A 17428-nucleotide genomic window follows, 5' to 3' on the forward strand; every position below is an offset into this window, starting at 1 on the left:
TAAATGTGTTCGCTTTTACGTCAGCTCATTAAGGGCTGACGCATTACTGCTACTGGGGTTAAATTACTCTACATTCAATGATTTTTTATTTACTTCCAAAAATGCACAGGATTCTGAAAGTCCTCTTGAGGAAAGTATTGCTTACTAAAGTGAACAGGTGGCAGGTTGATCTGATAAAAAAGACATTTCCTTTTGCACAGTTACAGGAGAATGAGGACAAATGTTATAGATATAAACGTAACAGATTTCTCCTACCAGTTCCGTTCTAATAGCCATTTCTATATTTTAAAGAACAGCTATGGTAATTGCTCATAATTTGACTATGTTAATGCTATATAATTATACAATAAGTGTCTTTAGTTCAGTTTAATGATGTAAAAGTAGTGTAGCTTAAATTGTTCAATTATAAAGGCTATATGCACTTGACAGAGGAAAAACTGGAGAGTTAAAATCTCTTTCTGTTCATAGTTTATATTGCTGTTGTCTTTCAGGTTTGCTTTCATTGCAGACTATTTTTGCATTTTTTAAATGTCAGAAACATGAAAAACTGGCAATAAATCTCTTACAGGCACACACACAGCATGGGTGGCCCAACTGTCTTAAGTTTCAAAGCGTTTAATGTCAAATGCACAAGGCATGTTTCCTGCACTAAGAAATTCTCTCTTCGCTATCCACACTAGAATGCCATAAGTATGAGAATTATGAAGAATAGTAATAAATATAAAAATAAGCAATAAATAAAATAATAAGAGTCGTTATGTGAGATGTCTTATATCTTAAAGGGTTAGTCCATTTTCTTTAAAAAAATCTAGATAATTAACTCACCACTTCAGTCGAGAAGGAATTATGTTTTTTGAGGAAAACATTCCAGGATTTTTCTCACTTAACAGTTTTAAAGCAGTTTAAAATTGCTGTTTCAAAGGACTCTAAACAATCTCAAATGAGGCATAAGGGTCTTATCTACCAAAACGATTGTCATTTTTGGCAAGAATAAAAATATGCACTTTTAAACCACAACTTCTCTTCTATCTCCGGTCCTCTGCCGCACCATCGCGACCTCACGTAATACGTCATCACGTCAAGAGGTAAAGGGTGACATATCAAAACTACGCCCCAGTGTTTACAAGTGTGAAGAAAGAGGACCGTTCCGACGTTGTTGTATGTCGAATGATACTAATTAATGTCTTTGTGTCAGTTTATTGTTTAAAATGGTCCGCAAATGTGCATTTATATATATGTAACACGTGACCTTTCCACGTCATTACGCAATTATGTAAGGTCGCGCTGGCGCTTCACACAGCCGGAGGAAGAAGAGAAGTTGTGGTTTAAAAGTGCATATTTTTTCTTGCCAAAAATGATAATTGTTTCGCTAGATAAGACCCTGTGCCTCGGTTGGGATCGTTTAGAGTCCTTTGCAACTGCAATTTTAAACTGCATTAAAACTGTTAGATGTTGGGGTCCATTAAAGTCTATTTAAAATTAGAAAAATCCTGGAATGTTTTCCTTAAAAATCATAATTTCTTCTCGACTGAACAAAGACAGACATCAACATTTTTGATGACATGATGGTGAGTAAATTATCTGGATTTTTTTATTTTTTTTTTTAAGAAAATTGACTAATCCTTTAAGTATAAATTTAAAGGTACACAATCCGCTTGTTAAGTCTTACGTCACGCACCACAACTTCCGGGTGCAAACGCCCCATCAGATGCCTTAAAGGAGCATTTCACCCGTAGAAACATTAATCTTTATTGAAAGTGTGTCATAATTGTAGTTGAAATGTAACATACATTTCGAATTTGGTGCCTATTTGACCGAGAAAAGGGGTGTTTGTAGTCTCACCCCCTCTATATAGGACTTCCTTCTTTCAATGATGCAAAATGATGATTTTTACATCATTGAAAGAAGGAAGTGCAACACTGAAATCTGTATTTCTCTTGTCTCAGGGGAAACAGAGGGAATGATGCATGACCATTCAAAAACATGACTGGGGTTCTAACTATACAGAGCTTAATGCAAATGGGTGAAGTGTCCCTTTAAGTAAACAACAAACTCTATACTAACATACACTTATAAAGTGCAGTGTAAAACTTTTTTCTCCATACTAAAATCCCAGATGGTCAGAAAGTAATTAATCTTTTATGAATTGTTAAAGTATTGTTGTCTGGGATGTTGTGAGCTTGGAGAAAATAGTGTACACTGCTAGTTTATACAAATTTAGCTTAAATGTGTGATATGAATAAATAAACGCCTATTGAGATTGTAGCCTCATATGAAGCATGTGGACGCTTTGACACAGACATTTATTCTGTATGTCATGACTTAAAGGCAGGGTGCAAAATCTTTGAAAAAAGCTTTGGAAAACGGAGTCGTGCAAAGTACCAAAACACACTTGTAGCCAATCAGCAGTAAGGGGCGTGTCTACTAACCGACATCGGTGCCACATCGGTATGCGTGGGGCGGGTCTATCAAAAGAAGGTCGAGATTCTATTGGGGTAGGGACGTGTTTGTTTATGTTATTTCAAATGTCAACATTGGCTTCAGAGATCATGCACCCCGCCTTTAACAAGCATACAGGTCCAGTTATGTACCCAAAACAACCAGCACTCTAAAAATGAAATGAAATCATTGGGTCAAAAAGGGACAAAACCCAACAATTTAACCTATGTTGGCTTGTTTCAACTCAAAATGCTCAGTTATTTTTACCCATTGTTGGGTCAAATCTAAACATTTACTGGGTTAATTTAACCCAACAAGTTGGGTTTTTCCTTTTTTTGACCCAACGCTGGGTTGAAAATGACCCAGCATTCTTTTAGAGTGTACTAACTAGAGGTATTACTCCATTGACTGCCAGTTGTACCTTAAAAGGTACATTCCTGTACCTTTGTGTAGTAAGTGAGTGTAGTAATACATTGCTTTAAATAAACTATTTGTCAGAGCACATTTAATTTAGAATGCATGTCAATAGAAAATAAAAAGAAAGCAGCAGATGGTGTTGTTACAACATCTATTTAAAACAACCTACAGTGCTTTTGAGATTGATGTTGATCTCAGGGAAAATTGATGTTACCATGCAAAACGGAAGTTCAGGTAGGTGAAGTCTGTCTTTAGAGGGAAACATTGGAAACTCTGCCTATAAGCATAACCTTGCTAAGCGAATGCAGAATCCACACACAGCTGTGGGTGAGAGGTTGGGGGTGATGACGGAGAACAAGAGTGGCATGAGGGGGGAGTCAGAAAAGGACAGTTTGTCTTCTACCTGACGTGTGCGACGTGCACAGAAATCACTCCTGGACCCCCCTTTCTCCTATCTCTACGTTTCCCTCCCACCTACCCTTTCAATCTCCCCTCAAAACCACCCCCAGGAAAATAGGGCAACTGTTGCATAAGCAATGGAGGAGTGGGGAGATGGATGCGGGAAAGCAGGAGAAAATGTGGGGGATGAGAAAAGAATTGCTGGAGACTGATGGATACGCATAGAGATGGTAAAGAACACACACTCTCTCTCTATATCTCTCTGATACAGCGATGAGCCTCTATGTCTGGCATGTGGCCTGCTGAAAGTAGGCTATGTTTGACGCGCTTTAGGTTTACGCTGTCTGAGTCACACTACGCTGCTGAATACTAAACCCACTGATTGTATTTCAGTGATGCTTCAGCTGACCAAAGTCTTACATGGAATAAAATGACAGACAAATTTGAGTTTAAATGGCTCCTGCAGCTCAACTGGTGCAACCCAAAGTTATGAACAAACATACTGATAAATTGGATTTTGGTTATACTTTCAAGTTAGTTTGGATAAAAGCATCTGCTGAATGCGTAAACGTAAAACTGTTTATTTCCTTAAACACATTCCAATGGTCTGATCTCGATCAGAATGTGAAAAATACATTGAAAGACTTTCCATCACTGCGCATGTTATCAAAAGACTGCACGCAATTTCCTTTTCCTTTGACGTTTCCTTGACTACTCAAAAGCAGCTATCCTTACAGGAAGTGATTAATGTAATGGAGAGGAGTAGTTAACGGTGTATTTGGCAACTGTGGTAATAAACATAGCCCAATGTAAAAAAAAAAACTTGAATACCACAGTATTTCAAATCACAGGTTCTTTGTTCATATACCCTACAAAAAGATAGGGTATAGGAACAAATCCACATGGGATTACTTAAGAAGAGAAAGCTGAAATCCAGTCTGTCTAAACAAGTTATCATGAAAAAGAAAACAGCTATTTCTCCTTCAAAATTGTATATTCCTAAGCCCTCTTTCAAATTCCTCAGTCAGGTCAGGCAGACACACACACACACACACACACACAGTGAGGTAGAGAAATGACCTCATGTCGTCTGCCTGTCCAGATGTTTCCAGACACGACTGAGAGTTTCCCCATATATGAGGCAATCGCTGGGACATAAGAATGAGAGTGGTAGAAAACAAAAGGATGGCAATTTTTTTCATAATGAAATATTTTCAGTGTGTTGAGTATAATTCACAAGCATCCATATAATGCTTGTTGAGAGCATTCCCTCAATGTTACGGTACAATGTTCGCTAGCAGACAAACGTACAATTTAACTAAACATTAGCATTGTGTTTCCTTAATGTTCTGCATACAAGTGTTGTTTCTTGGGCAAAGAACAGCATGTCTATTATGCCCGTAGGACAACAAAGGGCTGTGTAAACAACCTCTCATGCTAATGCAGGATACAACGGCAGACAATAAGTTTCAGTTTAAGTGCAGATGTGTGTCTGCAAACACAGCAGTCTGTTCCATCACAGCCACCATGTAAGTCTTTCAGTTCACACAATATAGGTCCAGGGCTGTACTAAAAAAAAGATTGAATATATATATATATATATATATATATATATATATATATATATATATATAAAACAAAAGGAAAACACTTAATGTTTACCCAGTTTCATCCGGGAATCTGCGGCGCATGGAACGTTTATGTCTAATTTCGATTTGTGCACTGGGAAGTTAGCGAAAGTAGTTATGCAATGTCGTTGGGGTAAGCCGCCAAAAGGGGTGTCAACAACACAGAGCTATTGTGGGACGGGCCTTTCTGTTGCCTGGTTACAAATATTTTGGGCAGGGAACCAGGCAAACATGTCCCACCTCCCCAGGAAACAAGACACTCTCGTGACTGCTGCAGGGGTTTAAGTTCCACAAAGACCGGAGAGACGGAAAAAGAGAGAGCAGTGTAAACAAAACATAAGTTTATGCTGCAGTTTCATGTCCCTCCCTTACTTTGATGCACGTTTCTGCAGTAGGATGGCAATGGTTTATCGAAAAACAAATCAAGGCAAACAATACGGCTCTGAAGTAGTGCCAATAAAAGAAAAGCTGAGTTGGTTTTTTGCATAAAGCCAAATGAACTCATAAGACACATGAGAACAGTTGGGGGAGTTTGAACTGAAATGCAAATAAATGTATTTTCCTATTTATCGTTCCTTTAGTAACACACAAACTGCAACCACTGCAGTCACCAAAGGAACAGTAAAACATGTGATTATCATTTTAGTAATTTATTACATGCTTGCATGTTGACTTTTTTTAATAGCTTGCTTAACTGACTGCCACAAGGAAAATGCCTTGGAGAGAAAATATATATTACATATGCATAAAAACTTAACAAAGCTTTAATGATTTATGTGTCAGTAATTCTTGTTCATTTTTGTACTTTATTGTGCCTTTTTTCAAAGTAGCAATATTTTGAGGTTTAATTTTGGTTGTAGTTTATGTACAACTTTTAGCTCATTTACAGATGTTTTCTATTAGTTGAAGGATTAGTTCATCCGAATATTAAATTATTGTCACTCTTTTCTCACCCTTGTGTCGTTCAAATCCTTCATGGCTTTCTGTGTTCTTTAAGACCATATTTTTTTAATTGTTGTTTTGTGTTTTTATTTACAATAGGAGTGGATGGTAACTGCCTCTTCTCAAGCTTCAAAATGAAAGCGATATAAATTAACTCTAAGCAACTCATGCAGTACATTTCAATTATCCTAAAAGCATATAAATGGGTTTGGTGAAATCAAATTAAATATATATATTTTTACTCAGTTTTTAGAATGTTTACTTTTAAATAATGCGTAACGGCCGAAACAACAGCAATACCCACAATACAACAGGGGTAAACTGTGCTGTTTGTGTACACTGTCACACGAAGAGAAGAGGCACATGTTTAGACTCTCATCAAATGATGGACTATATTTTAGTTTGTTTTTCACTAAACCCATTTGAATGCCTTCAGGATACTTAAAATATGTGGCACGAGTTGCTTGGAGTTATTTTATTATGCTTTTGCATACTTTTGAAGCTTGAAAAGAGGCGGTCAACGTCCATTAATATTGTAAAAGAACTAATTTTTTTAATGAATCTGCGTTTTGGTTCTGTCAAAAACAAAGAAAGCCATCAAGGGGGTTGAATGACTGAGGGTGAGTAAATAATATAATAACCTTACAAAAACATTATAGTGCACAACATTAAAGATGAGAAATTATCAAATCTGCAAAAATCTGTATCTGCAATAATCACTGTAACTGCTTTTAAATAAACTAGAAAATGTAGAATTAATTGATTAATAAACTAGTCACACATTAAGATATAAATAAAGCATAAAACTATAGTAAAAACCCTAACCATAGCTTTGTGGTACATTCCTGGCACAACTTGGCTCTTTTAAACCTGTTATAAGCATATGAGTAAATATTTTATTTGTTATCACTGTTCCATTTGCACCTAGTGAATACCTGCAATAAAGAATGTAAATGTCGTATTTGGTGCATAATACCAAATTCAGAAATTATCCTGCACATCTTTATTTAATAATAAACTGCACTTATTTTTTTCGAAGGACTACAGTGCAAGATGACAAATTGGAAATGGGTACTATCATGTAACTCACTATTAACAATTATTACTTGCATATATGTGTATATGTATGCATACTATTTAGTTCGTGCACGTGCATGCATTTACTTGAGCAGTAAATTTTACATTTGTACATTAAAGCTTTTCTTCTGGGTTAACTAATGTAGGATGATAAAACGGCCAAACCTAAAAAGTTTCTAGATTCAGTTTAATAGGAGACTATCAACGCTATATAAACGGGATTGGTTGCGTATAGTCTATCATTTAAATGTCTAAACCGACACGACACTTACCCTTAAACTTGTTTTGATATGTCTTGTTGTGACTTTATACGACATAAATAACACTTTCTAACATTAAAACGGACATATGCATTAGATCCATAGCCACAAGTTACTTTAACTCAACAGGCACAACCCTTCAAAGTTTATGCAAACCTACATTTATACAAAAGAAACGGTCAAAGTAGATGGCTGTAATTTGAAAGCTGGGTAAAACGAGTATGACTTCAGAATATGGGACACGCTTTTGAATAGGAACTTTTTATACCATCTTAGCTAGCAACAGATATCACAAGACAGCTATATAATCGACGTTCGAGTAGTTTATGCAAGGAAGCTAAATATGTCGCAATTTTTATTCCATGCGGAGCTATTATTGTGAAACAAATCATCGCCCGTTTCCAACATCGCTTTGCTAATTTGTTACAACGTTAGCATGCTGGCTACATTGCAACTTACAACAACAATACACGATTTACGCGATTAAGTTAAGCATGCGTGAACAATCGAAACCACCAAAGGCCAAAATATGAAAATATCCGCCTTTCAAGACCTTGTAGAAGTCAAAAGTTGATGAATTTCTAGACACGTGGCCGCGCACGGTCTCTCATATGTGAAAACCGACGGGAGCTCTTTTGCTTTCCCTTTAAGGGTTACCACGGAAACTGGTTGCTACGCAACAAAAACAAAAAAAGCACCAATCGTCGTGACGTCCTTGCGTCAGACGTGAGGGAACGACGTTTCCACGGAGACGAAACGTTGTATACAGATGCAGGATATGTTGTAGTAGTAGCGGGCATAGTTGCCGTCAAAACTGACTGGTTTGTTTAGCATTAACCACTAAATGTGAGACGTTAAACAAAAGCTGGTTTATTGTCTTATTGTTCCCCCGCGTCTGTACATTTATTGACTGGAGGGAAACAATTTTTGACTGGTTTAAATGTTATGAAAAAGATCAACAAAATTTAACTCAGCTCTACTGTTTGCTCAGGCAACATAAATTATTTAAAAATGACAGTGTGAAATAACTATTAACCTAAGAGATTGCTGCCTGAAGCCACCAAAGCCCCTGTCTTAGAGCTTACTATAGATATCTGATTTATCTTCCACATCCCACATATAATTTCTCTGACGTAACCACAAATTTTAATGCGAATCTGAGGTGTTCTGGTGCATATTGGTAAAATGTTTGCCGCACATTATCCGAATTAGTCATTCATGTTCGGTTGTTATAATGCCTGCCACTGGACGCAGCGTTCTCCGCCGGTGACGTGAAGTGCTGCTGACTAATTGTTGTTATCCCCACTCTTCCTCACCGACCTGAGGTATTGGTACACACCGGTGTGCAGCATATCTACCCCCGTGGCATTTTCATGGCGTTTTACGCTCTTAAATTTTACTAAATTAACATTTCTCCGTTTATATTAGCTTTAACTTAGTAATAATTCCCAGTTGCTCAGAGAACAATGACTCACATTTGTTCCTATATGAAATAAAATGACAATATATGACAGTAGGCTATATGATTTCCGTCACTACAGCCCACTGTCCGACTTGGAACTTGTGCATTGCTTCTTGTAAATGGCGAGGGTAAAGCATAATGGACGCTTTGTCAATTCTTTGCTGAACAATAACGCGAATTCAATACCAAACTCTGCTGTCATAGTCCATTGTTTTCATTTTTAACATTTTAACGTATAAGGTAAGGGATTTCTCCAAAAACTATGGACTACACGAATATAAATCTATATTCGTGTAGTCCATAGTTTTTGGAGAAATTACTGTTCCATAGTTTATTTAATAACTACTTATTTATTAAGCATAACAGTACTGAAGCGAATTTCAACAGCTTTCTAAAAATAACAAAAAGACAAAGTTAAAAACTTACCTACCATAGTCAACCTGTAATGTTAATCTCTGCCCCGACCGGTTCTCAAGACTGTTAGAGACGCGGGAACCTCTTGTGTATCGGGGATTCCGTGGGGCGTGTCGGTGAGAAAGTTTACAGTGGAGTCAAAACAAATGCAAGCGGTTTCCCTCCTAGGTTTAACCGCTGCATCAGCGAAATGTGACTTACTAAATTAGCTCAGTCGTTTTCTCTGACTTCTTGGCTTGCAATATACGCATTTCCACTGTTTTCATTGCCTCCATTAAACAGCAAATTCAATTTTATACGTTTTAATGGTGATTTATGTCTGAGATAATTATATAATATTAAGGTGATAATATTTATGTGTTATTTTCTTATTTTTTTCTAAATATATTTTGTAAATTAAAAGTAAATTGACGAAAGAATATTAGAACTTTGATGGGGAAATATGATTTTAACATGACAATAAAATCAAAGTAAGTAAAAATAAACTAAACTTTATTTTTTTTATTAAAGCATTCGGACAAAATATTTGGACAGTGTGTCGTTTCTAAATATTGTCTATGAAAATCATGTTAAAATTAAAAATATCTTGTGGAAGTAATAGTAAACGTACCTATTCTTAACCGCGAGCGCGTTGTCTCTTTCTGTGGGTGAGGGAATCCCTTACACGTCATATTGCTAAGATACCGAAAACAAAAACAGTGCTTTTGGACCATATATGGGCACCTACGTCAGCGGAACACCCGTATGAGGCGGAGCCAGGACTCCCTACTTTACAATGCGTTCTCAGGCTTCATTCAGAAGAGAAAGCTCTGCTGCCGAAACACTGCGTCGACTCCCGTTAATAACAAACACATTGCGGATTATTTTATGGATTTATAAATGCACGATTCAAAGGAAACATTTCACGGATTGTATCACGAATTGGGAACTGTTATCCAAGAAGAGATTGGAATTTAGAAGTTTTCTCCAGCAGGAATCTGGATTGATGTCTTAATGCAACTATTTTGGAAAGAGACGAAGGGCAACTTAACGAAGACTCAAAGTAAAACTAGTTACGGTAGGTCATTTACGATATTAAATCCAACGTGAATTTTGTCCAAATAAAGTTAAACATCTAATTTAAACCAATGCATAAATGTTAATGTACAATAGAAACGTACCAGGACCAGTTTAAGGGTACACTCCCCTTTTTATGCATTAAAGTTAGCAAATGCAAATAATTCCAAATGTCCTACCAGCAAATGTATCAGTTTAAAATTTTTTGGGATGACAGGTGACATCCCGTTCTCGCCGGGCACAGCAGGTGTTTCGGCTTTTCTTGGCTCCACCGGGGAGATGTTTCAGGGGTTCCCCGGAGACCTCGACACCGGTTCCCGTGAAAGCTCATCTCCTTCTCTTGAATCTCAGTACCTTTCGTCCGTGGAATCCTTCGGGAGCCCACCCACCACCAGCGCACCGCAAGTAAGTCACATTTAAAACAATAGAAAGAGCGTGTTTGTCTTTACATTGCATTGTTTTTGTGAAATTCAGATGTGCCTGTTTTATTCTGCAACTCTATATGAAACGGGCTGTTGGGGCAGCGCGTTTTCATTTGTTTGAGTTAACAGAGCTGTGAAGAAGTGTTAAATCATATTAGAATAGACAACGCCGCAGTAGTAAATACGGCCATAGCTCAGCATGCAAACTTGAAAAGCTACGTTGAGAATATTGACAAGTCAGCATGCGCGCTGATTCAGGCCGGTAGCAACGTGTTCGGTTTACAGCACGCCGTGAAACAGATGACAAAGCTGTGGAACTCTCCGACGTGCGCATACGAAGCTCCGCCTTTGCCCGGTCCTACTGCTCGCTCTGCTCAGACTTTGCTGTGACGTCAATGCGTTCTATTTTGGAGTGTTACGTTGCGTTGCTAAGGGGAACACCGGGGGTTGGACGGGGGCGGAGGAACGGAGAAGGGATGGAGATACGAGGCCGGTGATTGGCTACGGCGACGTCTTCGAAGCTGCGTGTGCTTTCGCATAACACGCTTTCATATGAATATTAATGAAGCATGGAACTACTCTGGCATCACTGGAGTCGACTTTAGAAGACATTTTATAAAAATAGGCTGTGGGCTAACGTATACATTTGTTTTTAGAAACTATAAAAAAGGTAATATTTAAAAAAAAATCTTCATCTTTACAGTAATTTATAGCATTTTATCATAAAATTATCATTTGAATACTGGTGTGTTTAGTTCCAATGTGTGATTTCTAGGAAAAACATTTTTATGCTTATAAATTCAAAATAGAAAACCATGTTTCGTTACCTTTGCTGCTTTATGGTAAAACATAGTCTGTAAAAAGTAATAAGTAGTAGGTAAGTTAATAAAATAAGGAATATAAATCTGAAAAATGTTGCTTTAACTGTGAAAAAACTGGGAAAACCCACCATTTTATATTGATTATGTTTTTGGTTTCCAGGAGTGTGTATCTACCACAGGTGGGGTAGGGGTGGGTGGAGGTTCAACTGGCACCGGGGCAGGGGTGGACATGCCCAGCTCATTTGTGCCCACAGTGACGGCCATCACCACCAGTCAGGATCTGCAGTGGATGGTGCAGCCTACTCTCATCTCCTCTGTGGCACCAGGACAAAGCGCCACAGGTTCCAGCACCATGACGCAGCCTGTTGCCTTGGATCCTTATGACCTGCCTGGGACAAGTTTTTCTGCTGGGGGCTTCACCCCACCAAGCTCTGATGCTCCTGGCCCAGTGCGTCAGTCAAGAAGCCGACGCCGCACACGAGATGAAGCGGTGAGTAAGGACATTGATGGGATTTTTAGTGTTTGGTCAGATCATATTTTACTATTTGTATTGTAATTGGTTGTAAAGGAATACAATGTAAAACATAAGTAAAAACAATGTGATTTGACAAAAGATTTGTTTCTCTGTTCCCAGTTGACCCCTGAGGAGGAAGAGAAAAGACGAGTAAGAAGAGAGAGAAATAAACTGGCTGCCGCTAAGTGTAGGAACCGACGGCGTGAGCTCACAGACAGGTTACAGTCGGTGAGCGATGCTGTACTCAAATATAATTTACCAAGTTACATTATTTTGTAGTTTTTGATGTATCTCTTAATAATTACTATCTATAATATATTAAAATGATCAAACTTAAAACATGCCAGTTTTTCAAAGCTGTTATGCTCATAAAATTCTTCCTTGGAATGATGGTTTGTGAGGGATACCAACACGCATATGCACACTGCTGCAGATTGTAATTATAAGCTAGTTTAAACAAAGTGTATGAAACCACAGTAATTATATTGTGGGAACAGACCGAGTTCAGCTATTTCATGATTAAGGCAAACGCATTTCTTTCAAGTACCAAAGTTTGCATTTCATCTTGTTTTTAAGAGTTTCAAAGCAAGGTTTGGTTTTGGAAATCCTATCCTCATTTCATATGATCATATAATCTTTTCCCCTTGTGTCCTCCTCTTGTCTCTCCAACCTAAGGAGACAGACATATTGGAGGAGGAGAAGGCTGAGCTAGAGGCAGAAATATCCGAGCTGCAAAAGGAGAAGGAGCGCCTGGAGTTTGTCCTGGTCGCGCACCAGCCCAGCTGCAAAATTCCCTATCAGGACCAGCCGCCTGCGCAGATGCAGCAGACCTCCCCACAGGCAGCTTCCGTCTCCGTGGTGGGTTTGACTGTGAAGGAGGACTCTTTCTACCTGCCGCCCGCCTACTCGTCCCACCACCACCACGTCCCGGTTTCACAGCCCACGCAGACACAGCCGGCCCCAGCACAGCAGCAGCAAGGGATGATGCAGGAGGTAGCCTTTTCTAGTTCTTTCTATGGGCAGGGCCAGCCGGCGCAGGACGGCCCGTGCCTTGTTGCCGACGGTGGCGGTAACCCTGACGCCGGCAGCTACATCCCCTCATACACATCTTCATTTGTGTTCACCTACCCAGAGGGAGCCTGCGGGGCCAGCGCTAACCAGCGAACCAGCAGCAGCGATCAGTCCTCAGATTCCCTGAACTCACCCTCGCTTCTTGCACTTTGAGAGCTCTGCATCTCTGCCTCTGCTTGCCTGTCGACAAAAACACATATGCACATAGAGATCTGAACATTTGGCATTAAAAAATGATCAGGGCTAGGATCTCAGACAATCTCCATTTGTTCTGGGATCTCTGTCTTTTTACATTAAAGCCCTGTTCCTTTAAATTAAGGCCCAGATGCGTTAGTGTCTGAGTGACTTCATCACGGTGATGTAAGTGTATATTAATTCACAATGAATTCAGGCTTAATATCAAGATGAGTCACTGGCCAATGTGCACACACGTTTAAATTGTTTAAATCCGCCAGCGTGTGTGGCACATAATAATAAAAGCAAATTAGCACTCTCCCTCTTGCTTATATCTTTTCTCGCTCTAGCATACATTGGTGTACCATCTCCCTCCTTCTCTCTCTCTCTCTCTCTCTCTCTCTCTATCTCTATCCATGCCAGGTGCCTGCAGTGTTTTTGTCTAAACAGAAAAGGGGGGCAAAGAACTGCTTTTGTGGGTTTCGTTTATTTTTTGGGCCAGATACTGCCTTGCTACTCTTTTTTTCCTCATCCAGTTCATCCACACCTCTTCTGACTTCTCCTATGAAGGGGACATTACCGCACACTCTCTACTAGCTACTTGTCTATCTCTTTTATCTCCCTCCGTTATTCGTCTCCACATCTGTTTCTCCTCTCTCCTGTCTTTATGTACCTCTGGTTCTCTCTGAAGTCTTCAGCCCCTGAGAGCCCGTTGGACCCTGAAAGCCCATGGAACCTTGAGTGAGTGCCAGCCCAACCCGACACCACAAACCCCCTCTCGCGGACCGGCCTGCTGCACTGCATGGTGGAACCTTCACAATGAGCAGACATTTCAAAAACATCTTAATGAACCAGCCATTGCACGCAGATCAAACGACGGCGAACGCCATTTCAGAAGCTATACAGGCCAAATGGTCGGGACTCTTTATTTTTCCTCAGCGCTGAGGATTTGATTAGATGATGCCAGGTAGACTTTGGAAAGGCCAGCAAAGGAACTTCAACAGGCAGGTGCTAAAAAAAAAATACTTGGAATCTGGAAGTATGAGAAAAGTGAGAAATCCGGTGATCCCTGTTGGATTGAGAGTATTTATATGACCTGTTCAGCAGTATCGCTCCACATGTCATCTCCTGCTGGTCCTCATATTTCTCACAATGTTATACCCTTTCCCCTTTACTGCGTGAATTGTTAGGCTGTGTTTCATTATGTGTTTCAACAATAGTATTAACTCTTATGAGTGCATACAAAGGTGGCTTTTATTGTGAGTTATGCCAATAGTGTCTGGGTTTAAAAAGCATTAAAAGAAAATGCAGAAAGAAACAACCTCTTGGTTTTGGATGAGTGGCCTCTGTGCTTCTAAAAGTCTTTGACGTTGTTCTTGAGCTGTTTTGGTTTAGCACAGCTCAAGGCGTCGATTGTGAATAGAAGTCACACAGGACTACATCTCCAGTTTATTTCTTTCTTTAAGGGGGTTGTTAAAGTACAAACAATGAAAAGCACAAATGCCAGCTACGAACGGAAGGAAGGAAATCAACGGTGGCCAAAAAAATGGGATGTGCTTATGAATATGAACCGTCTACTTTTTAGTGAATGTTGATTTTTGATGTTTTAAGTTACTGAGTTTTCATTATGCTTCTCTTTTGCTCTTGATTGTGCCGTTGCTGCCAAAAGGAAGAATTTTGGGGGGCTCTTAGCTGCTCCTTCTCTCTGTTACTGTTGTCTTACTGCAGTTATCACAAATATTGTTATTATGGTTATTATTATTATTATTATTATTTCATAGTTATTTCATGTTGGCAACTAAAAACGCATGTTGTGCACTATGAAACTTTTTTATGCCATAAACTATATATCTATAAAATATATATATAAATACATATATATTATGTATGCATATATATATACATATTTAGTGTATATATATATGCAATGATTGTATTGTAATGTATGAATGTTCAGAAAATGTTATTTTTGTCAATGAAGACAGAAGGGAGAGATGATGCACTTGGTTTTGATTTAAAATAGTTATTTTTCTAAAAGAACAAAAAAAATATAATAAACATTAACAGCTCACCTTTCCCTTAATATGAAAAGCATTGTTACTGCCTTTCATACAAAATGTGTATTATGTATGATGACTATATTCAAACTGTGGGGCATATAGTGATATATATGTATCACTTTTGTGGATGCTGTCCACTGCTTTTTGCTGTGCTTGATTTGTAATGAAATTGGTCCCACAGCACTTGTTCATCAACCCCCTGTGGACAAAACACACTGGACACAAATATCAAAAAATGCCTAAATAAATATATATGCTTAAGAAAATATAAGTAATGAACCGAGTGTCTCAATGTATACTAGAATATCTGCAACTGTGTTTTAAGCAGTAGTGTTGCTTTTCATGTCCAGTGTGTGCTGTCTGCCCATAACTTGTGTGTGTGTGGGTATGTGTGAGTGTGTGTACTTTTCAGGGCTTGATGGTTAACTTTTCATCAGCTCTAAAATATAAATGTTATGGACCTGATCAGAATATAATGTGCAACTACATCAAACACAGATGCAAGTATTTTAACTCAGAGAAGATCCATTGTTCTTAGTGACTTTGGCTTCATGTGTAGTATTTTATGGGATTGAGAAGACCTTATATGTACAGTTGTTTAAATTGAAATGCCTTTTGATGCTACATTTATATACGCAAGTGTAACCTTGTCTTGAAATCAGACTCATTTAATGGGTCAAAGTAGACATTTAAATCATTTTTGGGTAAAACATGTGCTCTGCCCAATATGTATGTACTAGTTGAAATCTGAATCATGGCAACGCAAAATGAAATGAAGATAGAGCTTTGATTTCACAAAAAGGGACATTATACAATATCAGAAAGCTATTTAACTATGTCTGTGCTGTCAAACAGCTTTGTGATTTTGAGCAAATTTACTTTGAAAGAAAGCTATATTGTGTGTAACAACAGTTTTATGTTGTTTTGTTTTTAGCTGTTGGTGCTTTTGTCACTTCTACACCAAAACATATTGTTACTGTATGATCTGGCTCCGATATGATAGCATAAAGAGATGCAAAGTGTTGGTTAAATGATACAGTGTTAGTGGTCTTCCACTTTGCAAAAACTCCTCAACTGCACAATCATGGGAGACTATGTTCTTGCTATGATAATCCTAGGTATTTTCAAATTCACGGTGCATTGATTTGACACAGTGGAATGCAATATATCAGATACTCTAGGACAACCATGTAGCAAATCAACTTAATTGTAAGATTAAAATTGATCCTGAATGCTACAGTGTCACAGTAAAGAATAGAGAAATTTTGTTTTGTCTTTCCAGGTTATTTTATGTATGATTTACTCTGCTAAGTACTTGGTTATGCATTATGAGGTTGTAAAATGTCAGTGCCTCTTTAGACATTGGGGATAATTTGATAGACGAATTGTTTTGCTTCCTAATGCACATTTAAAGATTGCCTTGTGAAATATTAGTGATCATATAGCCTAATGTTACAACCACTTGTTTTAAAAAAAAAAAAGTATAACGAGGGCTGAATATTTAAAACCTTTTGCCTTTTTTGAGGGGAAATGAATGGTAGTCACAGAATATTTTAAACTGAAAACAATATGGTGCTTTTTTCAATACTATTTGTCTTTGTATATACTTGATTAAGAAAGCAGATGACAGAAGTGTCTGGTTTGATGTCATGGGCTAAGGACACTCATGAATTCTTTAAAGAAGTGCATTCCTCACCCTGACTGATGGCTCTGCTCTTAGTTCTCAGAATTTTTAATTCATTCTGAACATCCCTTGTGAGAGATATAACCCGCCGTTCTGCATTCTTTATGCTCATTCTCCATTTCATTTCACTTTATGCTATATTTCTAGCCCTTTAATGAATGGAGAAGGACATTTCATATTGTTACATAGACTGTGAAAAGTAGGTGTGCTGTCCTATATCTTTGTATGACGTCCGTTTTTTCTTGTAATGAAAATGTCTAAAAAAAATAAACATATTCAGAAGCATTTCCTATCCGTTTTTTCAAACAATATATTGCAATAGTGTTGTAAAGTTCCATTTTAACATCCAATAGAAAAGATGAAGTTGTTTTCTATCATATTTTTCTCCTCACACTATTGAGCATGCTTTTATAGGTCTGTTATTAATGGAATTTTACTGCACCCTAGTGGACAGAGTAGATATAACACACAAAGTTATAAAAAACAGTCAGATTAAGCTTGCCATTACAACCCATTGAATCATACATTTTTCCTTATTATTCTAAGAGCTTCTGTTCTTGACCTTAGTCCCCAAATGATAACAGGTGA

At 38.1% G+C, this 17428-nt stretch overlaps 1 protein-coding gene and 1 long non-coding RNA gene across 5 annotated transcripts in view; one reads left to right on the forward strand and one right to left on the reverse strand.

Moving 5' to 3' along the window:
- Window positions 1-9319, reverse strand: part of LOC135769714 (uncharacterized) — a 26680-nt gene extending 17361 nt beyond the window's left edge. The window contains exon 1 of one of the 2 annotated variants that reach the window (XR_010542486.2): window positions 9051-9319. This is a non-coding gene — a long non-coding RNA (uncharacterized lncRNA). The remainder of the gene's footprint in view (window positions 1-9050) is intronic. The other variant, XR_010542485.2, reaches the window with a different exon arrangement.
- Window positions 9320-9823: 504 nt separating this feature from the next.
- On the forward strand, window positions 9824-17125 carry fosb (FBJ murine osteosarcoma viral oncogene homolog B). Of its 3 annotated transcripts, none has more exons than XM_065283043.2 (6): window positions 9824-10095; window positions 10312-10499; window positions 11498-11827; window positions 11972-12079; window positions 12527-12844; window positions 12984-17125. In XM_065283043.2, the coding sequence occupies exons 1-6, from the start codon at window positions 10032-10034 to the stop codon at window positions 13047-13049; spliced, it is 1074 nt and encodes a 357-aa protein (XP_065139115.1). In that variant the 5' UTR covers window positions 9824-10031; the 3' UTR covers window positions 13050-17125. The 3 variants fall into 3 exon arrangements, with proteins under 3 accessions (XP_065139115.1, XP_065139116.1, XP_065139114.1); XM_065283044.2 differs by having other exon boundaries at window positions 13788-17125; XM_065283042.1 differs by having other exon boundaries at window positions 12527-17125.
- The last annotated feature ends 303 nt before the right edge of the window (window positions 17126-17428 follow it).

This window comes from Paramisgurnus dabryanus, chromosome 9 (genome assembly GCF_030506205.2).
Source record: "Paramisgurnus dabryanus chromosome 9, PD_genome_1.1, whole genome shotgun sequence".
In the NCBI taxonomy this organism is placed as follows: domain Eukaryota; kingdom Metazoa; phylum Chordata; class Actinopteri; order Cypriniformes; family Cobitidae; genus Paramisgurnus; species Paramisgurnus dabryanus.

Bases quoted from the DNA above. Each gene is read 5' to 3' on its own strand.
- fosb (XM_065283042.1), top strand. From the start codon at position 10,032: ATGCAACTATTTTGGAAAGAGACGAAGGGCAACTTAACGAAGACTCAA. The intron at 10,500-11,497 runs GTAAGTCACATT...TTTGGTTTCCAG, and splicing joins CCACCACCAGCGCACCGCAA to GAGTGTGTATCTACCACAGG. The intron at 11,828-11,971 runs GTGAGTAAGGAC...CTCTGTTCCCAG, and splicing joins GCCGCACACGAGATGAAGCG to TTGACCCCTGAGGAGGAAGA.